Genomic DNA, 27,027 nt, shown 5'->3' on the forward strand with positions numbered 1-27,027 from the left:
GCGCCAATTACTAAAATTTTGCAAATTTTTGACTAAATTTTACTCTAAAAACATAATTTTTATATAAAAAAACTATTTTCAGGCCTAACTTCCGAAAAAAATTTGGTCCTAAGTTTTTTTAATAAAAAAATTGTTTTTGTTACTAATTCGCTTAATTACTTGACGATCACCGCAATATACTAGAAAAATAGAAGTGAAAATTTGGTTATAAAAATTTATAAAGTGTGGCTACTACTGACTGCTCCATTTACTAAAATTTTACAAATTTTTGACTAAATTTCACACTAGAAACATTATTTATTATTAAAAAAAAAAATTTTAGACTTAATTTCCGAAAAAAATTTGCCAAAATTCTTTTTTTTTTCTACTAACTGCGCTAATTACTCTGCTTTTCATACAAAAAACTTGTTTTTATAGCTAATCTGCTTAATTACTTGACGATCACCGCAATATACTAAGAAAATAGAAGTGAAAATTTGGTTATAAAAATGTATAAAGAAGTGTGACTACTACTGACTGCGCCAATTTCTAAAATTTTGCAAATTTTTTTACTAAATTTCACTCCAGAAACATCATTTTTATAAAAAAAAAAACAATTTTCCGGCCAAACTTCCAAAAAAAATTAAACCAAAATTCATTTTTTTCCTACTATTTGCGCCAATTATCCAGTTTTTAATACAAAAATTTGTTTTGTTGCTAATTTGCTTAATTACTTGTCGATCATCGCAATATACTAAGAAAATAGAAGTAAAAATTTGGTTATAAAAATTTATAAAAAAGTGTTGCTACTACCGACTGCGCCAATTACTAAAATTTTGCAAATTTTTGACTAAATTTCACTTCAGAAACATCATTTTTATTAAAAAAAAAAAACAATTTTCAAGCCTCACTTTCGAAATAAATTAAGCCAAAATTCATTTTTTTTCCTACTAACTGCACCAATTACTCAGTTTTTTTATTAAAAAAATTTTCTTGTTGCTAATTTGCTAAAATTTGATTGTGACAGTTAAGAAACGAAGAAAATTAAACATTCAGCTTCCAGAAACCGAAAATTATTCCTACCGACTGCGCCAATTGCTCATTTTTTCGAATTTTTGTAATGAAATTTTTTGACAAGCACTGAAACTGTCAAAAGTCAGTCACATTTTAGACATTTCGAGTCTTTTTTTCTCTAAAAAAACCCCAAAAAATGGCGAAAAAACGCAACAGAGCGATCAGTTTATCCCTTGATTGGGACAACATGGTGAAAGAAGGCGAATCGGAAAAAGGTGCGATGGCACACTTGGCCGGAAACATCGCCTACGACAAAGACACGGTGGAGTTTTGCACCGGGAGTTCGTACACCGGCAAGTGGAACGCCTTGGGGATGGCCGTCTACGGGACCTATCTGTACCCCCATGGTGAGCGAGGGTCGTTGCACGCACGATCGATCGTCACCGCCCACAAAAACCCATTCATGAAGGCTCTATGAAAGGAAAACTTGTTTACGAGCGTGATTTTATTCAAATTGTTTTTTGAACGACTCGCAAGGGCTTTGATCGGGATTTCCACTATTTATAGACGCGAAATGCTTAACCGGCCGTGAAATGAGATTAATTTCACTGCCAGCAATGCAGTTTTTATGATTATTTAAAAAAATATATACTCCTACCGACTGCGCCAATTACACAATTTTTGGTTGAAAAACATCAGAAAGCAAATTTTCCGGACAAATCATTTGTTGTCTTACAAATTTTAAACAAATCAAGCGTCCAATCTTTAAATTTTGACCATTTTAAGCGTTTTCTTAGCCAAAAATCGTAAATAATCAATTGTAAGAACGTAGTTTCTTTAGAGCCGCAGACAGCCGTCACGACATAATCCCCATCCAAACTCAGGTTTTGCATTACCATTCCGCCGATATTTTAACACAGTTAACTAACTTTAATGGAACCCGAGGATCGGTTTTAGTTACACTAATTAAACTCGGGATGATCGAAATGCCAACTCGTTTTAACACAATATTCTCTCTCACAAGCGACGCGTGAAATTTTTTTTTCAAAAGAGTGCGAAAGGAAACGCAATTTTACCAAAAAACTAAAAAAAATATGTTCCTACCGACTGCGCCAATTACTCCGTTTTTGATTAAAAACCGTGTTTTCTTTAACAAAGTTGCTAGAATTGTTTAGTTTCACTTGAATATCGTACAGAAAATTGAGCAAAAGTTTAATTTCATGGTCAAATTTACCTACTGACTGCGCCAATTACTCCGTTTTTGATTAAAAGTTTTGTTTGTTTAAACAAAGACGTTAAAATAGTCGAGTATCGCTTGAATATCGTAAAGAAAATTAAAAAAAATAATTTAAAAATTAAATTTACCTACTGACTGCGCCAATTAATGGATTTTTGGGTCAAAACATGATTTTCTTGCACACAAATCGTTAAAATTACTTCAAACTCACTAGCATATAACAGAAAAAATAAAATAAAAAATATTATTTTTTAAACAAAAACTCGGAAAATTCCTACTGACTGTGCCAATTAATCGTTTTTAACAGTTTTTACTAAATTAGACTCTTGAAAACACTTGTGTGAAAGTTACCAATAAAGTAAAAGTAAAAAGGTAATTTTCATAAAAAATATATTCCTACCGACTGCGCCAATTACTCCGTTTTTGATTAAAAACCGTGTTTTCTTTAACAAAGTTGCTAAAATTGTTTAGTTTCACTTGAATATTGTAGAGAAAATTGAGCAAAAGTTTAATTTCATGGTCAAATTTACCTACTTACTGCGCCAAATGCTCCGTTTTTGATTAAAAGTTTTGTTAGTTTTAACAAAGTCGCTAAAATAGCCGAGTATCGCTTGAATATCGTGAAAAAAATTTTAAAAAAATAATAATTCAAAGGTCAAATTTACTTACTAACCGCGCCAATTAATTAATTTTTGGGTCAAAACATGATTTTCTTGCACACAAATCGTTAAAATTACTTCAAACTCACTAGCATATAACAGAAAAAATAAAACAAAAATTATTTTTTTTTAAACAAACACTCGGAAAATTCCTACTGACTGCGCCAATTAATCGTTTTTAACAGTTTTTACTAAATTAAACTCTTGAAAGCACTTGTGTGAAAGTTACCAATAAAGTAAAAGTAAAAAGGTAATTTTCATAAAAAATATATTCCTACCGACTGCGCCAATTACTCCGTTTTTGATTAAAAACCGTGTTTTCTTTAACAAAGTTGCTAAAATTGTTTAGTTTCACTTGAATATCGTACAGAAAATTGAGCAAAAGTGTAATTTCATGGTCAAATTTACCTACTGACTGCGCCAATTACTCCGTTTTCGATTAAAAGTTTTGTTTGTTTTAACAAAGTCGTTAAAATAGCCTAGTATCGCTTGAATATCGTAAAGAAAATTAAAAAAACATAATTTAAAAATTAAATTTATCTACTGACTGCACCAATTAATTAATTTTTGGGTTAAAACATGATTTTCTTGCACACAAATCGTTAAAATTACTTCAAACTCACTAGCATATAACAGAAAAAATAAAACAAAAATTATTTTTTTTTAAACAAACACTCGGAAAATTCCTACTGACTGCGCCAATTAATCGTTTTTAACAGTTTTTACTAAATTAAACTCTTGAAAGCACTTGTGTGAAAGTTACCAATAAAGTAAAAGTAAAAAGGTAATTTTCATAAAAAATATATTCCTACCGACTGCGCCAATTACTCCGTTTTTGATTAAAAACCGTGTTTTCTTTAACAAAGTTGCTAAAATTGTTTAGTTTCACTTGAATATCGTACAGAAAATTGAGCAAAAGTGTAATTTCATGGTCAAATTTACCTACTGACTGCGCCAATTACTCCGTTTTCGATTAAAAGTTTTGTTTGTTTTAACAAAGTCGTTAAAATAGCCTAGTATCGCTTGAATATCGTAAAACAAATTAAAAAAAAATAATTTAAAGGTCAAATTTACCTACTGACTGCGCCAATTAATTAATTTTTGGGTCAAAACATGATTTTCTTGCACACAAATCGTTAAAATTACTTAGAACTCACTAGCATATAACAAAAAAAATAAAATAAAAATAATTTTCTTTAAAAAAAATTCGAAAAATTCCTACTGGCTGCGCTAATTAATCATTTTTAACAGTTTTTACTAGATTAGACTCTTGAAAACACTTGTGTGAAAGTTACCAATGAAGTAAAAGTAAAAAGGTAATTTTCATAAAAAAAATATATCCTACCGACTGCGCCAATTAGTCAATTTTTCCCGTTAAAAACCCCATTTCAAGGCTGCGAGTACGAGGGTGGTTTCGAGGACGGCATGTTCCATGGCGAAGGTGTCCTGGTGTACCCCATGGGTCAAAAACTGGAAGGTTACTGGGAGAAGGGCAAAATGATGGATTACAAATTTACCAACGTCGATGGGTTGGACTATACCGAACCTTGGTTGTACTGTACCATGCCAGACCGACGGTAAAAATACATAAACTTGGTCACAATACCACATTTTTTTCCTATCAAGATATAATGTCACAATAAGAGAGGGTTTACAACCAGCAGGCCGTGAATTTTTGACCAATCAGCAACCAGATCGGCCCATTGAACAAGATTGCTATGATACAGGTGATGGTTTTTATAATCCAATCACACGAAGTATTATCATGGCACGTGACCCCGAGGAATATGAGTACAAAATGGCGGTGATTTGATTTTTTCGTTTTTCAAAATTTTGATTTCAGGAATTTGGAAGATCATGACTCGATTGTTGTTGTCAAGAGTACTGATGACGATTTTTGGGTACAAGCTGTGACGTAAGTTCAGAAAAAAAATTACTACCGACTGCGCCAATTATTCTGTTTTTATAATATTTTGATTAATTTTGGCTCTAAAACAACATTTCAAGCTTACGGAATAGGAATATATGAAAAAATACTACCGACTGCGCCAATTACTTTACTTTTCATTATTTAAAGTCATTTAAAAAAATTTTGGAAAATTTTAGTTTTTCGAATTTTTTTTTTGTTTTTTTTTAGTATGGTTAACGAAGCCCGCCATGACTGGATCACCCGCCATTGCCGCAAAGCCTGGGACGAACCGGCCGGTTATAGACCGGATCTTTACGAAGATTGGATCACCGGAAGAAGAAAAGAATTGGAAGAATTGGACAAAAAATATGCTTCAAGTCGCAATTCGCTGGAAAGCAACGGAAACGGAGACGTCAAAAATTCCTTAAATGACGTCAATGGACAACTAGAGATCAAGGAGTCGGTGGATTATGCCGGAACTGGCCGAAAGTTGGCACCGTCAACCTCTAATATGTAAATTTGTAACGAAATAAATCGATCTTGATTCGAAATAAATGGTTTTCTTTGATGTAACCACGGAAATTTATAAATCTGGCAACCTACCGACTGCGCCAATTACTCAATTTTTCATTAAAAATCTGGATTTTCCTAGCTAAACTTTTAAAATCACCAAATATAACTAAAATATAGCAAGAAAAAGGAGAAATAAATCGCAAATTTGAAGAAACTGGTGAAAAACTGCCTACTGACTGCGCCAGTTAAGCAATTATTGAGTAAAATATATTTTTGTTATATAAATGGTAAAATAGTTTGAAAATTATTGGTATAATGACAAAGAAAAAAAATTTTCTAAAAAAAAATTCCTACCGACTGCGCCAATTACTCAATTTTTCGTTAAAAATCTGGGTTTTCCTAGCTAAACTTTTAAAATCACTAAATATAACTAAAATATAGCAAGAAAAAAGAGAAATAAATCGCAAATTTGAAGAAACTGGTGAAAAACTGCCTACTGACTGCGCCAGTTAAGCAATTATTGAGTAAAATTTATTTTTGTTATATAAATGGTAAAATAGTTTAAAAATTATTGGTATAATGACAAAGAAAAAAAATTTTCTAAAAAAAAATTCCTACCGACTGCGCCAATTACTCAATTTTTTGTTAAAAATCTGGGTTTTCCTAGCTAAACTTTTAAAATCACCAAATATAACTAAAATATAGCAAGAAAAAGGAGAAATAAATCGCAAATCTGAAGAAACTGGTGAAAAACTGCCTACTGACTGCGCCAATTAAGCAATTATTGAGTAAAACATGTTTTTTATATAAATGTTAAAATAGTTTGAAAATTATTGGTATAATGACAAAGAAAAAGAATTTTCTAAAAAAAAAGTTCCTACCGACTGCGCCAATTACTCAATTTTTCATTAAAAATCTGGGTTTCCCTAGCTAAACTTTTAAAATCACCAAATATAACTAAAATATAGCAAGAAAAAAGAGAAATAAATCGCAAAGTTGAAGAAACTGGTGAAAAACTGCCTGCTGACTGCGCCAATTAAGCAATTATTGAGTAAAATATGTTTCTTTTTATATAAATGTTAAAATAGTTTAAAAATAATTGGTATAATGTCAAAGAAAAAGAATTTTCTAAAAAAAAATTCCTACCGACTGCGCCGATTACTCAATTTTTCATTAAAAATCTGGGTTTTCCTAGCTAAACTTTTAAAATCACCAAATATAACTAAAATATAGTAAGAAAAAAGAGAAATAAATTGCATAATTGAAGAAACTGGTGAAAAACTTCCTCCTCACTGCGCCAATTAAGCAATTATTGAGTAAAATATGTTGTTTTTTTATATTAATGTTAAAATAGTTTGAAAATTATTGGTATAATGTCAAAGAAAAAGACTTTCCTAAAAAAAAAATTCTCACCGACTGCGCCAATTACTCAATTTTTCATAAAAAATCTGGGTTTTCCTAGCTAAACTTTTAAAATCACCAAATATAACTAAAATATAGCAAGAAAAAGGAGAAACAAATCGCAAAATTGAAGAAACTGGTGAAAAACTGCCTGCTGACTGCGCTAATTAAGCAATTATTGAGTAAAATATGTTTTTTTTTATATAAATGTTAAAATAGTTTGAAAATTAGTGGTATAATGCCAAAGAAAAAGAATTTAAAAAAAAATTCCTACCGACTGCGCCGATTACTCAATTTTTCATTAAAAAACTGGGTTTTCTTATTTAAACTTCTAAAATCACCAAATATAACTAAAATATAGCAAGAAAAAAGAGAAATAAATCGCAAAGTTGAAGAAACTGGTGAAAAACTGCCTGCTGACTGCGCTAATTAAGCAATTATTGAGTAAAAAATGTTTTTTTTATATAAATGTTAAAATAGTTTGAAAATTATTGGTATAATGTCAAAGAAAAAGAATTTTCTAAAAAAAAAAATTCCTACCGACTGCGCCAATTAGTTAATTTTTGCAAATTTTTGACCAAATTTTATTCAAAACTTGGTCTTTGTAGCTAAAGTCTCTAAAATATAGCGAATTAAACGTTTAGTTGTTTAAAAACTTGTACAATATTCCTACCGACTGCGCCAATTGTACAATTTTTTTCGCTTAGTTTGTACCAAATTTGTTCGCGATCTGGCACCAATATTGCATGGTAATTAATAAATTAATTAATATATCGGCGATAAAACCGTTTAGAATTTATGCGAGTTCATTATAATAATGGGCACGCTTCGCCGGATGACTAAGTAAACAAACCGATTAATTTAACGGCTATCATAATTACTTGATTAGCTTTATATTAATACGCAGGCCATCAAGGTAGATGCTGCGTACATCGGTGGTCTGCTGAAGCTGAAATTCAGTTGCGCGCTGAACGTCTCACAATTCGCTCGATTCCTGAAAAATCTCCTGAAAAACACGCGAGTGCCGCAAAATGACGACAAACTCATAGTCTGAGGGTAAGTGCCGCCAATCGGCCGAATTTAACGATGATAAAAACGGACGAGATGTCCCTCAATGACAATAAAATTATTTTCATCGCTTATTTATCGATTTTATGGCCAGTTTTGCTAAAAATAGACACCAAATAAGGCGATTTCTTGTTGCTTTTTTCTGTAAAGTTGAGAGAGGTAATTAGAGAAGTTTACGGAAATGTTTGCCGGAAAAGTAAAATTGAAAAAGCTTTGAAATATGAGCGCAAGAGGCAAGTTTACGAGTTTTGTGAGAGCTGTGTTTGTTTTTTTGCACGAAAACGCAAGTTTGAAAAGGATTTGTACAAATACAACCATGTTCCTGAACATTAAAAAAAATTTTTTTTGGGCAAAATTTTTGATATTTTGGACGTTTTGTACAACCCTGAAAAAATTTTCGAGCCCTGATTTTTCCACACTATGCCGTTCCTTAAACCCCAAATTTTCACCCTCCGACGGTCAATTGTTTAAAAATTTGGCCATTTTTTCGGAGTAGTTGTCTCAATTTGGCCAAATTTTCGCCATTTTAGACAAAGATAGCGATATGGAGTATTATATTTTTACAAAAAAGTAAGAAGGAAGTAATAATTTTTTACAATTTTGGTCACAATTTTACCAATTTTGGTAAAAGATTTTTAATGAAAAATTGAGTAATTGGCGCAGTCGGTAGGAATTTTTTTTTTAGAAATTTTTTTTTTGACATTATACCAATAATTTTCAAACTATTTTAACATTTATATAAAAAAAACATATTTTACTCAATAATTGCTTAATTAGCGCAGTCAGCAGGCAGTTTTTCACCAGTTTCTTCAAATTTGCGATTTATTTCTCCTTTTTCTTGCTATATTTCAGTTATATTTGGTGATTTTAAAAGTTTAGCTAGGAAAACCCAGATTTTTTATGAAAAATTGAGTAATTGGCGCAGTCGGTAGGAATTTTTTATAGAAAATTCTTTTTCTTTGACATTATACCAATAATTTTCAAACTAATTTAACATTTATATAAAAAAAAACATATCTTACTCAATAATTGCTTAATTAGCGCAGTCAGCAGGCAGTTTTTTACCAGTTTCTTCAAATTTGCGATTTATTTCTGCTTTTTCCTGCTATATGTGAGTTATATTTGGTGATTTTAAAAGTTTAGCTAGGAAAACCCAGATTTTTTATGAAAAATTGAGTAATTGGCGCAGTCGGTAGGAATTTTTTTTTAGAAAATTCTTTTTCTTTGACATTATACCAATAATTTTCAAACTATTTTAACATTTATATAAAAAAAAACATATTTTACTCAATAATTGCTTAATTAGCGCAGTCAGCAGGCAGTTTTTCACCAGTTTCTTCAAATTTGCGATTTATTTCTCCTTTTTCTTGCTATATTTCAGTTATATTTGGTGATTTTAAAAGTTTAGCCAGGAAAACCCAGATTTTTTATGAAAAATTGAGTAATTGGCGCAGTCGGTAGGAATTTTTTTTTTAGAAAATTTTTTTTTGACATTATACCAATAATTTTCAAACTATTTTAACATTTATAAAAAAAAAACCATATTTTACTCAATAATTGCTTAATTAGCGCAGTCAACAGGCAGTTTTTCACCAGTTTCTTCAATTTTGCGATTTATTTCTCTTTTTTCTTGCTATATTTTAGTTATATTTGGTGATTTTAAAAGTTTAGCTAGGAAAACCCAGATTTTTAATAAAAAATTGAGTAATAATTTTTTACAATTTTGGTCACAATTTTACCAATTTTTTTTAGAACTTGGCTAACTTTGTTGCTTTGTACAACCCTGAAAAAATTTTCGAGCCCTGATTTTTCCACACTATACCCCCCGATGGTCAATTGTTTAAAAATTTGGCCATTTTTTCGGAATAGTTGTCTCAATTTGGTAAAATTTTCGAAAATTTTTGGAAAAGATAGCGATATGGAATATTATATTTTTACAAAGTATTGGGACGGAAGTAATCATTTTTTACAGTTTTGGTCACAATTTCACAATTTTTTTAAAAACTGGGCTAACTTTGTTGCTTTGTACAACCCTGAAAAAATTTTCGAGCCCTAATTTTTCCACCCTATACCATTTCTCAAACCCCAAATTTTCACCCCCCGATGGTCAATTATTTAAAAATTTGCCCAAATTTTCGCCAATTTTAGACAAGGACAGCAAACGAAAACACGCGTGTAATAGGAAGGAAGAAATAAACCGCCCACGGACGTTAAAAACGAAATATTTTATTATGCACAAACACGTGTTAGCTGTATAGCAACCTAAGCGTCATAAAATAACAAACAAATCTTTTAACGACGTGTCATTCTAATAATTGCAAATTTGATGACGTTTGCATCTTGTCTTTAGTTACGTCAAGTGGGCATTTTTTCCATCGTGGCCATCTTGTTTTCCGCAACAGGTGATCAACAAAATTGATTTTTTTTGGGCTAAATCCGGGATGTGCTTATCGTATAATGGATGGGTAAATGGATGTTTATTTGGATTAGAGTGGCTCTAGACTTTATGACTCATTGTAAACACGCAACGCAAACAGGGGGGCCGGAAAAGCAAGCCAAGCGAAAAATGACAAGTTTTTCAGGGATTTTCCCTTTCGAAAAAAGTCAAATTTATTCAATTTTTTTTGGCTGACACACATATTTTAGTAATAAGTAAGCCATGACTTTGACGCTTTTTTAACGTCACAAGCAATTTTAAATTTTATATTGCTATCCTTGTCTAAATTGGCGCAAAATCAAGCAACTTTGGAGCCAAACTACGGGAAAATGACAACAGTGTCAAACAATTGACAATCGGGGAATGAAAGTTTGGACTTTGAGCTATAGAACAGTGTCAAAAATCAGGGTTTTAAAAACTTTGTCAGGGTTGTACAAGCACTTTTCGCTAGCGTTGCAAAAGTAGTTTTTACTAGATTGAAACAAAAATTGAAAAAATGGCAACAGTGTTAAACCAAATTCAATCGGTGCGTGAAAACATGCAATTTAGGGCCAAAAAATAAAAAATGAATGATGTTTTTTCATGGTTGTACAAATTATTTTTGCTCAGGGTCAAAATAAATATCGCATTTTTTTTAATTTTAAGACTCAAAAACAAGACTTGGACACATTTTTGCATGTTTCTCTGTTCGGTATTAAAAAAAAATTACAAATTTGGCGAAATTTTGTATATCGCTATCCTTGTCTAAAAATTTCGCAAAATTGACAAAGTTTGGCACTAAATAGCAAAACAATGGCAACAGTGTTAAACAATTGACAATCGGGGGATGAAAGTTTGGACTTTGAACTATGGAACAGTGTCAAAAATCAGGGTTTCAAAAACTTTGTCATGGTTGTACAAGCACTTTTCGCTAGCGTTGCAAAAGTAGTTTTTACTAAATTGAAACAAAAATTGGAAAAATGGCAACAGTGTTAAACAAAATACAATCGGTGCGTGAAAACATGCAATTAGGGCCAAAAATCAAGAATGAATGATGTTTTTTCATGGTTGTACAAATTATTTTTGCTCAGGGTCAAAATAAATATCGCATTTTTTTTAATTTTAAGACTCAAAAACAAGACTTGGACACATTTTTGCATGTTTCTCTGTTCGGTATTAAAAAAAAATTATAAATTTGGCTACAGAACAGAGTCAAAAAATCAGGGATTGAAAACCATTTTCATGGTTGTACAAACACAAAAATATAGTTTTTTCAAAGTTGAAAGTTTGGGTCAAGATGGCATTGTGGTTAAACAAATGACAATCGGGTGATGAAAATTTGACGTTTGTGCCACAGAAACCTGTGATGAAATCAATTTTTTGATGGTTTTGGAAGCGTTTTGTTCGCTTGTTGTTTTATGCAAATGTCGGCTCCGTATCAGCGAAAAAGGTGATTTCCATGGCAATCACAGGCGTGCGAAGTTGATTATAGGCCGTTTCCTGTGAAATGGGTCGTTCTAATTTTAGTCGTGCAATTTGCGAATTAATTATGAGGTCAATCGATAAAGAAACAGGGCGATAACACCCCGCGAAACACTGATAACAGCACGGCCCTGTAATTGCAAGATAATAAAACGGGCAATTGGAAGGAGTGCATTTAATTTTAGTAAAAGGATGTTGTACCCTTTGACGGCCACAATCGATACACTTTGTGTGTGGGAAAAACACGACGCACTTACTTGGAATTTGTTTAGTTAAACGGAAAAAATACAAGCTGGCCGTAATTAACAAGTGATAACAGACGGCTGGGTTTTGAGTCGAAAAAGGCGAAATTTATTTACGAGCAGAGTTTCTAGGCTAGATTTGACGGGTGATGAAAGCAGCGAAAAGGTGCAGAACGCCACGTGTGAATAGAATAATAATTAGAAGGATTCAAAGAGACTTTTTACAAATTATGGGAAAACTGACCCAATTTTCGAATTCTAAACAAAATCTTTACTCGAATTTTTCCAATATTGTTTTTTGACAAGTAAATTAGTAATGTGTGCAGTCAGTAGTAAAATTCTTGTGCAAAATTGTGAAAAACTGAATTTCCATTTGCATTTTTTCGACATAATATTGTGATATTTGATGATTTCGGAAACTAAATTAGAAAAAAACATGTTTTTTTTATAAAGAATTGGCGCAGTCGGTAGTTTTTCAGCAATTTTGAAGCTAAACGTTTACTCTACTTGTATTCCGCAGCTTTGAAATGATGCTTTAAAGTCAAAATTGTTTAAGAAATTGTAAAAATTAAATAATTGGCGCAGTCAGTAGTAAAATTTTTGTGCAAAATTGTGAAAAACTGAATTTCCAGTTGCATTTTTTCGACATATCTTTGTGATATTTGATGATTTCAAAAACTTAATTAAAAAAAAAACATGTTTTTTCGTAAAGAATTGGCGCAGTCGGTAGAGTTTTTCAGCACTTTTGAAGCTAAACATTTACTCTACTTGTATCCCGCAGCTTTGAAATGATGCTTTAAAGTCAAAATTATTCAAGAAATTGTAAAAATTAAATAATTGGCGCAGTCAGTAGTAAAATTCTTGTGCAAAATTGTGAAAAACTGAATTTCCAGTTGCATTTTTTCGACATATCTTTGTGATATTTGATGATTTCAAAAATTTAATTAAAAAAAAACATGTTTTTTCGTAAAGAATTGGCGCAGTCGGTAGAGTTTTTCTGCAATTTTGAAGCTAAACATTTACTCTGCTTGTATCCCCCAGCTTTGAAATGATGCTTTAAAGTTAAAATTATTCAAGAAATTGTAAATATTAAATAATTGGGGCAGTCAGTAGTAAAATTCTTGTGCAAAATTGTGAAAAACTGAATTTCTAGTTGCATTTTTTTGACATATCTTTGTCATATTTGATGATTTCAAAAACTAAATTTTAAAAAAACATGTTTTTTCATAAAGAATTGGCGCAGTCGGTAGAGTTTTTCTGCAATTTTGAAGCTAAACGTTTACTGTACTTGTATTCCGCAGCTTTGAAATGATGCTTTAAACTCAAAATTATTTAAGAAATTGTAAAAATTGAATAATTGGCGCAGTCAGTAGTGAAATTTTTGTGCAAAATTGTGAAAAATTTAAATATTTTTCGAAAAACCTTTGTGATATTTAGTGATTTCAATAAGTAAACTTTAAATGTTTCATTTTACCGATTTTGCACAAATGTCAACGTTGTTGAACCACAGCCACCTGAGACAATAATTGAAAAAACTTTTTAAAAGAGTTGGAAACCAGTGGTATTTGTGTGAAAGTTCCGTAAAATCCTCCAAGTATTAAAAATCGATTCCGAGTGGAATACCATTCAGCAAATCCCTCTCGCATTAGCACGTTTCTTCCATAAAACATGATTTCCTGTTTGAAACAACTTAGGTCGTCTAAAATTAATTTCAGATGTGCTTGCTATTGCTTATTTTAATAAAGTGCGAGGATGTTCAAAGCTTTGTGTTATTTCGCAATGCTCTTAATTTAGTTGAACGGCGGCGGCGGTGAAATAATTAATTCGTGTCTCTCTTGTGTAATCGAATTTTTCCAAAAAATGCCAAAACCACAAAGCACGTATATTTTATTACGACGAAAAATGAAACCGGAGCTCGAACAAGAGAAAAAATATTTTAAACACGAGCCAACAAAGGGGAATTAAAGCCGACTTATGAAGTTTTTTGTTGAATGAGAGACTTAGGGCGCTTCTATTAAAAGTTTCGACGCAATTGTGGGAGCTTCGAGTTGGCTTGGAAGGGGTGAGAGGGCTGCGAAACCAAGAAGTGAAAAAAAAAATTACAAAAAATTGCAACATAGCAGTCAATATTATGATTATTGGCACTAAACTGTTTCTAAAACTCCACATTTTTATAACACTGTTTTATTTTTTTCAATTGTGATTCCAATTTAGCAAAAACTATATTTTTAACGGTTACAAAAAATGCTTGTACAACCATGACAGAGTTTTGAAACCCTGATTTTTTCAAAGTCCAAACTTTCATTCCACGTTTGTCAATTGTTTAACATTGTTGCATTTTTGAAAAGAAAATTTGAAAAAAAAAATCCAAGTCTTGTTTTTGACTCTCTTAAAATTAAAAAAAAAATGCGATATTTATTTTGACCCTGAGCAAAAATAATTTGTACAACCATGAAAAAACATCATTCATTCTTGATTTTTGGCCCGAAATTGCATGTTTTCACGCACCGATTGTATTTTGTTTAACACTGTTGCCATTTTTCCAATTTTTGTTTCAATTTAGTAAAAACTACTTTTGCAACGCTAGCGAAAAGTGCTTGTACAACCATGACAAAGTTTTTGAAACCCTGATTTTTGACACTGTTCCATAGCTCAAAGTCCAAACTTTCATTCCTCGATTGTCAATTGTTTAACACTGTTGCCATTTTTTTGCTATTTAGTGCCAAACTGTCAATTCTTGCAAAATTTTTAGACAAGGATAGCGATATAAAAAATTTCGCCAAATTTGTTAATTTTTTTAATACCGAATATAGAAACATAAAAAAATATCTCCAAGTCTTGTTTTTGACTCTTAACATTAAAAAAAATGAGATATTTATTTTGACCCTGAGCAAAAATAATTTGTACAACCATGAAAAAACATCATTCATTTTTTATTTTTGACCCTAATGGCATGTTTTCACGCACCGATTGTATTTTATTTAACACTGTTGCCATTTTTCCAAATTTTGTTTCATTTTAGTAAAAACTACTTTTGCAACGCTAGCGAAAAGGGCTTGTACAACCATGACAAAGTTTTTAAAACCCTGATTTTTGACACTGTTCCATAGCTCAAAGTCCAAACTTTCATTCCTCGATTGTCAATTGTTTAACACTGTTGCCATTTTTTTGCTATTTAGTGCCAAACTGTCAATTCTTGCGAAATATTTAGACAAGGATAGCGACATACAAAATTTCGCCAAGTTTGTTAATTTTTTTAATAACGAATATAGAAACATGAAAAAATGTCTCCAAGTCTTGTTTTTGACTCTTAAAATAAAAAAAAAATGTGATATTTATTTTGACCCTGAGCAAAAATAATTTGTACAACCATGAAAAAACATCATTTATTCTTGATTTTTGGCCCTAATTGCATGATTTCACCCACCGATTGTATTTTCTTTAACACTGTTGCCATTTTTCCAAATTTTTTTCAAAAACAGACTTTTCTAGCAATTGAAAAGTTTAAATTGCGACAAATTGAGCGGAAACGTTGAGAGAGAGGAAATTGCAAGTTTCAGAAATATATTTTGCTGCAACGGATGTAATTCATCAACGATTTTATCATTTGATCCAATTTTGAATAAAAATTTGAAGTTGGCGCCGCTCTAAACGACAAAATGGCGACCGTTCTGTCAAAAACAAGTGGAAATATCTTGAAATTACGACCAGGAATATTGATTTCAAGATTCTCTTTAAACAAGATTAGAATTTTGGCATGACCTTGAAAACTATGAAACTTCTTTTATAAGATATTTGAAGATCTTTTGAAAAAAAAAATTTAAGATATTTAAAGATCTAGTCTCAAAATTTCTTATTTTTTTTTCTATTATGCACAGGGTGTTGTATACAGGGTGGTGAACTAAAGTTATATTTTTTTAAATGGAACACCCTCTATATTTTGGCATAATTGGATTCAACACAAAAAAATAATGCAACTTTATATAACCTATTACGGGTCTATCTTTTTTCGTTTCGGAATTATTCAACTTTTCGTTATAAAAAATACCATTTTTTGAAAAATCACTTTAAAGTCGCCTATGAATATTTTTCGAAAAAATTGCAACAGAAAAACTTGGAATACCCTGAAGTTTTAGCACTTGTCAAAAAACAAGTGGAAATATCTTGAAACAATGATCAGGAATATTGATTTCAAGATTCTCTTTAAACAAGATTAGAATTTTGACATGACCTTGAAAACTGGGAAACTATTCTCAAGAAGAAATTATAATATTTTAAGATATTTGAAGATCTTTTGAAAAAAAAATAGAAAAAAATCTTTTTTCTTATAATTCTTTAAGATATTTAAAGATCTAGTCTCAAAATTTCATGTTTTTTTTCCAGTTTTTGACACCATGGCCGACTATTCCTGGAACACATCCTACGTGTTCGCAAACGACACATCAAGTGGCTGGGGCGAGCGCTACTTCTTCACTTATTTCACGGAATTTGACGGCCGCCCTTTAAACTACGTCGCCATTGAGGCCGCCATTTTTCTCGCCATCTTTATCATCTCCGTTATCGCTAATACGTCCATCATTATCTGCGTTATCAGGTAAAAGCCCCCAAAACCCATCAATCCTGTCCTGTCTTCGCCACACATCGCGTACACTATGAAAAAAACAATCGATACCTACGCCAAGACCTACTTGATGTTGATGTATCGTCTCGAGTTGAACCACCAATTAATTACCGCGACGCTATTTTTAGTCAAGGGGCGTATTTTTAGAGCGCGCAGGACCGGACTAGGCCACCGACCCTTGCGACGGCCCATTTCACAACAAGGACAACTTTTATCACTCATCCCCCATTTAACGCACGACCTAAATACAAATTTTTTCATAACTTGAATTCATTATTTCGTGAATTAATTGTGCTTTTTTTGTATATTGGGGTCAGGTTTTTTGACGTCAAAGAAATTAAATGAATCAAGGTCGTTTATTTCCCGGTTTCGCTGTTTAGACAAGTTTAGCTAAATAGACAGTTACTTTATTTTTCTTGGGATGGTTGTGTTGCAAACACTTGTCAAAACGAAACGAAAAAATCGTATTTAATCACTGATTAATTGCCGACCAATTAAAACAGTAATAATAGTAGTATATAAAATTGTCATTGGCGACAATTTTGACAAAATTCAATCTTTTCTAAGCGTTTTTTTCGAAGCAGAATGTAAAAAATTACATTTGATTATTTATATTTTTTTATACAGGGTGACTCAGGGGTGCGTAATAGGTCTATAACTTTTTTATTAGTTGAAATATTGCCATGCGGTTTTCACTTTCCGATAGATCGACTTAAAGTCCACAAATTAAAAATATTTTTACCGCACACAGGGTGATATATACAGGGTGGTGGACCAAAGTTACATTTTTTTAAATGGAACACCCTATATATTTTTGCATAATTGGATTCAGCACAAAAAAATAATGTAACTTTATATAACCTATTACGGGTCTATCGTTTTTCGTTTCGGAATTATTCAACTTTTCGTTATAAAAAAGTCCAATTTTTGAAAAATCACTGCAAAGTCGCGTATGAATATTTTTCGAAAAGTTTGCAACAGAAAAACTCAGAATACCCTGTAGTTTTAGCAAAAGTCGACTTTTACGTGAAACATGCAGATAATGTACAGGGTGTGCCAAAACGCCAAAAGTTGAATAACTCATTTTTTTCAAATGGAACACCATGTATTTTTTTACACGTATCAATAGTATTTTTCATAAGCTTTCTAATGGTATGCGGTTTGTATAGCAAATTTAAATAAATATAAATTAAATCAATAATAAAATAAATTAAAAATCATTATTTTTGTTCTTATGTTTATTATTGTAATTATTATTATTGTATTATTTATTGCACTAATAAAAAAAGTAATTTATTCAAAAATGTCCATGTAGGTACAGTCGCGATCAAAAAGAATGACACCTCCACCAACCGAGCTGCGGTTTCAGGAGTGTCATTCTTTTTGATCGTGACTATACCTATGATGATACCAATACGTATGTATTATGTATCTGCAAAATTGGGTAAAAATAAATTTTTAAATAAAAAATATTTTAAGATATTTCTTTTTTACTTAAAAAAATGAGCCATTTGTTTTTCTTGTCACGCGACCTACAGTAATTTTTTCGTCGGAACGTTGCCAACATTCAGATTAAAATCTCCCCACAGACTGAAAAACCGTTGCAATGATTTTTTTACGCTCGACCTGTTTCGTACACGTGCACGCAATCGATAATTTTTTTTTCACAGATTCCCTGATATGAGGACGGTGACGAATTGCTTCGTCCTGAATCTGGCGGCGGCGGATTTGCTCTTCGCCGCCACCATTCCCGCAGTCGCATACACTCGAATTGTGTCGTCGTGGAAACTGGGAGATTTCGCCTGCAAATTTATCCCCTACATGGAGGTAATTTGACAAAATTTGAATTTGGCGCCAATATTGAATTTCGAAAAATTGGAAAAATCAATTCAAAAAAATCAAGTCTGTTGACTTTTTTCTACTTTTGACAAGTCGAGAGGGTTGTAAAGTCCATGAAACTTTGCTAGAGTAGGTTTGAAAAATTTCTTTTTTTTTTAATTTTTTTTTAATTGTCCATTGTTCTAAAATACTTTGAACAAGTTATTAGTTTGAAAGTGTTTTTCGACCCGAAACTGATAAAACAAATAAAATGAGAGCAATTTTCGTGGAAAAATCGCTCTTCTCCCTAACTCGTTAAACTCCGATTTGACCGAGTTTGGCACATCTGTCGGCCGTTGACTTCCCAATTTGTCAAAAGGGCCAGTAAACAATAACAGGAAGGAAAGTGATAGCTTTGACCCAAATTCGCGATAAAATCCGCCCAAAGCCCGGAACAAACACCCGAAAATTCCGGTCAAAACTTAATTAATCAAAAATTAAGTTGGCAGCAATTGATTCAATCGAGTAAATTGTGTGTTTATCTGTGCACGGCTGGATGTAATATCTATCTTTTAGATAGATCAATATAAATATTTACGGATTGGAAGCAAGGCTGCCAACTGTGCTTCCATAGAACAATAACTACTCGCAAAATAATCACAGGTTAATTGTACTGTTGACCTTCAATACGTATTTATTCGGACGATTGTGTGTTGTTTTGGCGGCCATCTTGCCAAACCTCCGACTTATTGACACAGGGAAACAATGAAAACATTGGGGGTTACGAAAAAAGTGTAGGGAACAAAGTGATACGGAATTAAATTTGTTACAAAACAAAATATTTTTTAGGCGTTTTAGCATCTTTAGGGCCTAAATCGTTGAAGATATAAAAATGATGTTAAAACACTTTTCTATAGAAAATTTAATTCTCTACAACTTTGTTCCTAAAATTTTTTCCGTATCTTCAACCGTTTTCGCACTACTTTGAAAAATACGAGTCTGTGCCAAATTGGTAATAGTTTGAAATTTTTTTCATTCATTTTTGACAACACTGACAAAACGGTTGATGATACAAAAAAAGTGTAAGGAACAAAATTATAGGCAATTCAATTCTCTACAACTTTCTCCCCAACATTTTTCTAATATCTTTAACCGTTTTCGCAGCATTTTGAAAAATATCAGGCGGTCCCCAACTGATAGTCGTTTGAATTTTTTTCAACACATTTTTGACAACACTGACAAAACGGTTGACGATACAAAAAAGTGTAAGGAACAAAATTATAGACAATTTAATTCTCTACAACTTTCTCCCCAACATTTTTCTAATATCTTTAACCGTTTTCGCAGCATTTTGAAAAATATCAGGCGGTCCCCAACTGATAGTCGTTTGAATTTTTTTCAACACATTTTTGACAACACTGACAAAACGGTTGACGATACAAAAAAGTGTAAGGAACAAAATTATAGACAATTTAATTCTCTACAACTTTCTCCCCAACATTTTTCTAATATCTTTAACCGTTTTCGCAGCATTTTGAAAAATATCAGGCGGTCCCCAACTGATAGTCGTTTGAATTTTTTTCAATACATTTTTGACAACACTGACAAAACGGTTGACGATACAAAAAAAGTGTAAGGAACAAAATTATAGACAATTTAATTCTCTACAACTTTCTCCCCAACATTTTTCTAATATCTTTAACCGTTTTCGCAGCATTTTGAAAAATATCAGGCGGTCCCCTACTGATAGTTTGAATTTTTTTCAATACATTTTTGACAACACTGACAAAACGGTCGATGATACAAAAAGAGTTTAAGGAACAAAATTATAGACAATTTAATTCTCTACAACTTTCTCCCCAACATTTTTCTAATATCTTTAACCGTTTTCGCAGCATTTTGAAAAATATCAGGCGGTCCCCAAATGATAGTCGTTTGAATTTTTTTCAACACATTTTTGACAACACTGACAAAACGGTTGACGATACAAAAAAGTGTAAGGAACAAAATTATAGACAATTTAATTCTCTACAACTTTCTCCCCAACATTTTTCTAATATCTTTAACCGTTTTCGCAGCATTTTGAAAAATATCAGGCGGTCCCCAACTGATAGTCGTTTGAATTTTTTTCAACACATTTTTGACAACACTGACAAAACGGTTGACGATACAAAAAAAGTGTAAGGAACAAAATTATAGACAATTTAATTCTCTACAACTTTCTCCCCAACATTTTTCTAATATCTTTAACCGTTTTCGCAGCATTTTGAAAAATATCAGGCGGTCCCCAACTGATAGTCGTTTGAATTTTTTTCAATACATTTTTGACAACACTGACAAAACGGTTGACGATACAAAAAAAGTGTAAGGAACAAAATTATAGACAATTTAATTCTCTACAACTTTCTCCCCAACATTTTTCTAATATCTTTAACCGTTTTCGCAGCATTTTGAAAAATATCAGGCGGTCCCCAACTGATAGTCGTTTGAATTTTTTTCAATACATTTTTGACAACACTGACAAAACGGTTGACGATACAAAAAAAGTGTAAGGAACAAAATTATAGACAATTTAATTCTCTACAACTTTCTCCCCAACATTTTTCTAATATCTTTAACCGTTTTCGCAGCATTTTGAAAAATATGAGGCGGTCCCCAACTGATAGTCGTTTGAATTTTTTTCAATACATTTTTGACAACACTGACAAAACGGTTGACGATACAAAAAAAGTGTAAGGAACAAAATTATAGACAATTTAATTCTCTACAACTTTCTCCCCAACATTTTTCTAATATCTTTAACCGTTTTCGCAGCATTTTGAAAAATATCAGGCGGTCCCCTACTGATAGTTTGAATTTTTTTCAATACATTTTTGACAACACTGACAAAACGGTCGATGATACAAAAAGAGTTTAAGGAACAAAATTATAGACAATTTAATTCTCTACAACTTTCTCTCCAACATTTTTCTAATATCTTTAACCGTTTTCGCAGCATTTTGAAAAATATCAGGCGGTCCCCAACTGATAGTCGTTTGAATTTTTTTCAACACATTTTTGACAACACTGACAAAACGGTTGACGATACAAAAAAGTGTAAGGAACAAAATTATAGACAATTTAATTCTCTACAACTTTCTCCCCAACATTTTTCTAATATCTTTAACCGTTTTCGCAGCATTTTGAAAAATATCAGGCGGTCCCCAACTGATAGTCGTTTGAATTTTTTTCAATACATTTTTGACAACACTGACAAAACGGTCGATGATACAGAAAAAGTGTAAGAAACAAAATTATAGACAATTTAATTTTGTACAACTTTCTCCCCAACATTTTTCTAATATCTTTAACCGTTTACGCAGGGTTTTGAAAAATATAAGGCGGTCCCCAACTGATAGTAGTTTGAATTTTTTTTAATACATTTTTGACAACACTGACAAAACGGTTGATGATACAAAAAAAGTGTAAGGAACAAAATTATAGACAATTCAATTCTCTACAACTTTCTTCCCAACATTTTTCTAATATCTTTAACCGTTCCCGCAGTATTTTGAAATTTCAGTATAGATTTTGTCAAAATAATTGGCCCCAAAAATTCAAAAAAAAAAGTTTGTTTCCGGTATTGTCCTGCTATGGACCCTCGCCCTCATCAGCATCGACCGCCACCGCTGCATCGTCGTCCCCCCCTACCGCTCGAAAATCACCCCCTCCCAAGCCTCCATCTCCTCCCTGGCCATCTGGATCTCCACCGCCATCATCTTCACCCCCGTCCCCTTATGGTTCCGTGTGATTCCCCTGGAAAACAACCTCAAAATCTGCACTTTGGTCTTCCCCCAATCCTCCAACATCCATTTCTCCGCCTGCTTCATCATGCCCGTCATTTTTTTCGCCTGCCTCCTGCCCATGGTCCTCCTGGTCTACCACTACCAGCGCATCTTCCACAAGATCATCTCCACCAAGAACACATGGGCCAGCTCCTGCGTCATGGTCAGCGCCATGGAGGTCAAGGACTGTCGTCAAGGCCGCCGCCAATCAGAACTGAGCATTTCTGACATTTTCGTGCCATGGCCACGTCGATTCTCCACCCAGATGGTCTCCCCCAACGGCCGCCAAGGCTCACTTAGCCAGCATGAGGAACTCAGATTGAACAAACACATCAAAGTGGTCCGTGTACTTTTTTTGAACGTGGTGGTTGTCTTGGTGATGTGGCTTCCGATCACGTTGGTCATGCTTTTGATTTACATTGATGGGAGTCGGGCAAATGACGATCGCGGCTTTTTTCTGCGTTCGCATCATTTCATAGCCGCCTTGATTGTGGCGTTTTTGAACACTTTGGTCAATCCAGTGGTCTATGGAGTGTTGTCGGATAATTTTCGCGCGTGTTTGGTGCGCATGTGGTGCCGAGTGAGTGATGAGGAGAAAGAACAGACGTCTAGTGGGCGGGTGGTTAATGCCACCAAAACCACAAGGAAGCAGAGTTTTATCAATTCGGTTAGTGAGAATTGAACAGTAGACAGTAGGCTGTGATGGGGATTATATGGCTGTGTTTGGTAGGTTAGGAGGCGTTTTATTCCTATTTAACCGCAAAAAAGACATTATTGTGAATTAGTCAATTAGAAGAGTTCCAGAGGATTATGTCAATATTTATGTAATTCTCAATTTGTATTTATTGAAATGATAATAAATATTATAAAAGAATGGCTAGTTGTTTTCTTATAACTGTCAACAGTAAAACATTCTTTTCTAATCTTAGGGTAGTTTTGGCACTGACGAGAGGTAGTGTTGCCAACTCTTAAAAATTAACTCCCTAAATGTGTTGGCAATATCCCCAGTAAGCAGATTCTTAACTTTTCTGCATTTCGGTTTGGAGTTCGTTCAAGCAATCTTAAGAAACTACATTTAATATTTTAAAATACTTATTTTTGACAATGCCATTGTTAATAAACTTATAAAACCGCAAGGTGGACCGGAATTAAACAAACTCTGTTCAAATTTTCATTTATTTAATTACTTTACAAATAAATACAGACAAACAATTGGTTTTTACAAAAGCAAGTCTTGAAGATAATCTTCCATTTCTTCATCCCGTGTCTTGATTTCTTCCGGCTTGTGTTGATCCCAAGGCGACTCACTTGTCTCAGGTTCCGAATCTGACTTCGGCTGACTTGTGCCCCCTTCTTCCCCTCCCTCTTCGTCACCCTTTTCCCGTTTCTTCACTTTCTTCTTCTTTTTACTCTTCAGTCTTTTAACTTCGCGTTTTTTACTCTTGTGGTTCAACTTAAGCGAACAATCGGGGCACAGCCCTGCAAAAAACCATGAGATGGGCCCCCCTTGCGCCCCCCAAACTTACTAATCTTCACTAGAGCATTCTTCTTCTCGCCTTGTTCTTTATAAGCAAAGTTTACCTCCCACGTTCTTAAATTCTCCCTTTCGGGGCACTTTTTATTACCACAAGTGAACTGACCCTTGCCTTCGATCACCTCGCGTTCGATGCGCCACCGCAGGGCGATCTGGGGGCCCCAAAAATCGAAAAAATGTCAAAAAACACCAAAAATTTCACCTTATTTTCCTTGTAATAAGTGAGGTCTGCGATGCAATACTCTTTGAAAAGCTTGTCGTAATATTTTTTGGCGAATTGGGCTTCCCATGTATCGGGGATTGAGTCGTCCCACAGGAACCTATGGTTGGCTTTAAGGACGTCGATATCGGTGCGGTCTTTTGACGCATCACGTTGTAATAATTTGGTGTCTCCGGGCTGTTTTAGCACGTATTCGTTGATAATGGCCTTGTGGATGTCGTAAGGGTTCATGTAACGCATCCGTGAGCGGAGAGACGTCATTTCGGGGGGCTGTCACAACATAACCCAAAATTGTGACCACAATTGTGACACTGACATGTCGCTATTACAGCGACCTGTAACAGGCCCAGCGAAAATTAATTACACGAATTAGTTACGACACCTTGGTCCTTGTTTTTATAACTAAGAAGTGTAAAATAATTAATTAACACAGGAACAAAAAATTATTTTGGGCTAGAATCATCGCAAATTGTTATTTATATGGCGACCTCTGTTGCACGATCACTGACTTATAGATTTATAAAAAAAAAATAGAACAGTTTGAGTAGCCCCCTTAAACATTTTTGCCAATAATTAATCTCGTTGAATTTTTTTCACTTAGTTGGGAAATTACTCGAGACGAAATGGCGCAAATCGAGTTACAGGTCGCTGTAATTGTCGGATTGCGCCCCAACTGTTCAAAAAGTGGGGTCACCTAATTAAATCAATTAAAATTCTGGTCCCCACCTGATCCAATTTACGATTTATTCACTGAAACACACTCGTGGTTGAAAAAAATATACAGTGTGATTCACGCCCCAAAAATGGGCCCCCTTGACTCACTTCCCCCAATCAAACCACTTTTGATTGTTTTTCGGCACCGAAAAAATTGATTAAAATTGTCCCCACGTCCGTCCGCATTATTTCCGCCACCACAACGCATGACAATGTTTATACGATCCACTTAACTATTTGTCTTGAATATAAAAAACAAGAGTAGGCCAATGTTTACCTTACTTGAAAATATTTTTTTGATTCATTGTTAAAGTAACAACGGGGCTAAGAACATGTTTGTGATTTTTGTGATTTTTTTGGCGGTGGGCCCCACCTGGGGGGCCAAGGATTCGTACTTGGAGGCCTACGAGGCGTCGCATAAAGGGCCCCAAAAAACGGACCGGGAATATAACGAGTTTCCTTATCCGGGGCCCCCTGTGGTCCCCGTGTATGGCCCACCCTCGGCCCCCGCTTATGGGCCCCCCACAGCGCCTGTGTACGGCCCCCCGATGAAACCGTAACTCTTTGAAAAAAAGTGTCAAAGTGGTTTAATTCAGTGTTTTAGTTTTCCGGTGTATGGACCCCCGGCCCCCATATATGGGGCCCCCCACGGCATGTTGGGTCTTCTGGATAAGTTAAAATTCAAATTGGATTTGTTCACACTTGGAAAAATTTTGTTAAAAATTGTTCTTTTCAAAAAGTTTGTGAGTTTTGTTGCTATTTTATGTTTGTTGCTTTTTATTCCCTATTTGAAACATAAAACGGACGAAGGGATGCCCGAAGGTGGCGACGATGATGACGACGCTATGAGGGGCTTTAAACCTCAAGGTTTGTTGTTATTTTTTTCGATTTTTATTTTTTCAAATTTTTTTGCAGACAAATTTTTGGATAATATCAGCCAATTTGTGGTGGGGGCCATTGATAATTTTTCGAAAAAATATGAAGGGGAAAAATGTGACAATGTTTACTGTCGGACGAGAAAAATTGTGCAAGAAATTGATAATAAAATCACCTACAAAAAGTAAAAAAAAAATAATAAAAAAATGGGGGGGTTCTTAATTATTTTTTTTAGGTTGGCTGGCCTTTATTTGAGAGATGCACAATAAATTGCCATTAGCCACGTGTAGAATAATTTATTCATTACCAAATTTATTTATTTAATTTATTACAAGTACAAATAAATAATTAATTAGCATCTGTTGTTTGATTTCAGCCCCCCTTATAATAAAAATTGAGAAAAAATAAATTTTAAAAAATCATAATCAGTCAAATCAATTAATTGAAATAAAAGGTTTATTTAATTTGACCCCCCAGACCCAACAAAAAAATACAAAAAAATTAAATAAATAAAAAAATAAGATATAATAAAATAAGATATAATATACCATTTTAAAACTTAAAAAAAATAATAGTTGTTGTTTATTTTATTCAAGCTAATCCCCTGCCCCCTAACCCCCCGCTTCGCCAATTATTATCTCAATAAAAAATAAATCCCAGATTCTATTTTTGCAGTTTATTACACAAATCTTAAAAAAAACATTTTTTTTATTTTATTGAACCCCCCAGACCTTAAAAATTATTCAAAGAAAAAATAGAAAATAGGTTATTAAATAATTTCTGTAACAATTTTTTGGACTTTATAAAATAAAAATAACAAATATATTGGTTTTATTTATTTAAACTAGTCCCTTGCCCCCTAACCCCCCGTTTCGCCAATTATTATTTCAATGGAAAATAAATCCGAGATTCAATTTTTGAAGTTTATTAAATAAATCTTAAAAAAACATTTTCTTTTATTTAATTGAACCCCCCAGACCTTAAAAATATATCAGAAAAAAATAGAAAAAAGGTTATAAAATAATTTCTCTCACAATTTTTTGGACATTATAAAATAAAAAAAAATTGTTATATTTATTTAAACTAGTCCCTTGCCCCCTTGCCCCCCAATTTCCTCAATTATTATTTTACAAGTATTTAAATTTTTTAAACCAAAACTATATCACATAAAGACAGTTTATAAATAAAATAACAATTTTTAATTAATTGCCCCCCTTAGAAAAAAATATATAAAAACTATTCCTCACCAGGAAAATATCCGTTCTTTGAAAAAACAACCACAAACAATTGATTTATTATCACAAAATTCTTATCATTGTGTTTTCCAGAATCGTTAAACTCTAACCTTGATTCGACACGAATAAATTTTCCCTGAAACGAGGGAATTACCATAATTAATAATTTTTATATATTCCAATCACAAGATAACGTCTCGATGTGCATAAGTAATAAAAACATAAATAATTGATCAAATCGCAAAAAAAAAATTAAAAAAAAAAC

General features: G+C 32.9%; 4 protein-coding genes across 4 annotated transcripts; 3 read left to right on the forward strand and 1 right to left on the reverse strand.

Annotated features, from left to right (window-relative positions):
• The first annotated feature begins 1,091 nt into the window (after positions 1–1,091).
• Positions 1,092–5,347, forward strand: LOC103314780 (MORN repeat-containing protein 5). Its single transcript, XM_064358105.1, has 5 exons — positions 1,092–1,400; positions 4,283–4,466; positions 4,516–4,680; positions 4,733–4,804; positions 5,027–5,347. Exons 1-5 carry the CDS (start codon positions 1,190–1,192, stop codon positions 5,313–5,315), a joined length of 921 nt encoding a protein of 306 aa, XP_064214175.1. The 5' UTR covers positions 1,092–1,189; the 3' UTR covers positions 5,316–5,347.
• A 2,263-nt stretch (positions 5,348–7,610) lies between these two features.
• LOC100142334 (somatostatin-like receptor F_48D10.1) lies at positions 7,611–23,057 on the forward strand. The gene is made up of 4 exons (XM_008201652.3): positions 7,611–7,768; positions 16,304–16,514; positions 18,212–18,368; positions 21,969–23,057. The coding sequence occupies exons 2-4, from the start codon at positions 16,315–16,317 to the stop codon at positions 22,863–22,865; spliced, it is 1,254 nt and encodes a 417-aa protein (XP_008199874.1). The 5' UTR covers positions 7,611–7,768; positions 16,304–16,314; the 3' UTR covers positions 22,866–23,057.
• Positions 23,058–23,343: 286 nt separating this feature from the next.
• Positions 23,344–26,914, reverse strand: LOC656139 (uncharacterized protein). The gene is made up of 4 exons (XM_962688.4): positions 26,775–26,914; positions 23,920–24,207; positions 23,710–23,869; positions 23,344–23,662 (listed from the first exon to the last, which is right to left on the reverse strand). The coding sequence occupies exons 2-4, from the start codon at positions 24,196–24,198 to the stop codon at positions 23,403–23,405; spliced, it is 699 nt and encodes a 232-aa protein (XP_967781.1). The 5' UTR covers positions 24,199–24,207; positions 26,775–26,914; the 3' UTR covers positions 23,344–23,402.
• On the forward strand, positions 24,707–25,885 carry LOC107398771 (uncharacterized). Its single transcript, XM_015984068.2, has 4 exons — positions 24,707–25,207; positions 25,256–25,518; positions 25,567–25,711; positions 25,763–25,885. The coding sequence occupies exons 1-4, from the start codon at positions 24,984–24,986 to the stop codon at positions 25,794–25,796; spliced, it is 666 nt and encodes a 221-aa protein (XP_015839554.2). The 5' UTR covers positions 24,707–24,983; the 3' UTR covers positions 25,797–25,885.
• Positions 26,915–27,027: the final 113 nt, after the last annotated feature.

Source organism: Tribolium castaneum, chromosome 7 (assembly GCF_031307605.1).
Source record: "Tribolium castaneum strain GA2 chromosome 7, icTriCast1.1, whole genome shotgun sequence".
In the NCBI taxonomy this organism is placed as follows: domain Eukaryota; kingdom Metazoa; phylum Arthropoda; class Insecta; order Coleoptera; family Tenebrionidae; genus Tribolium; species Tribolium castaneum.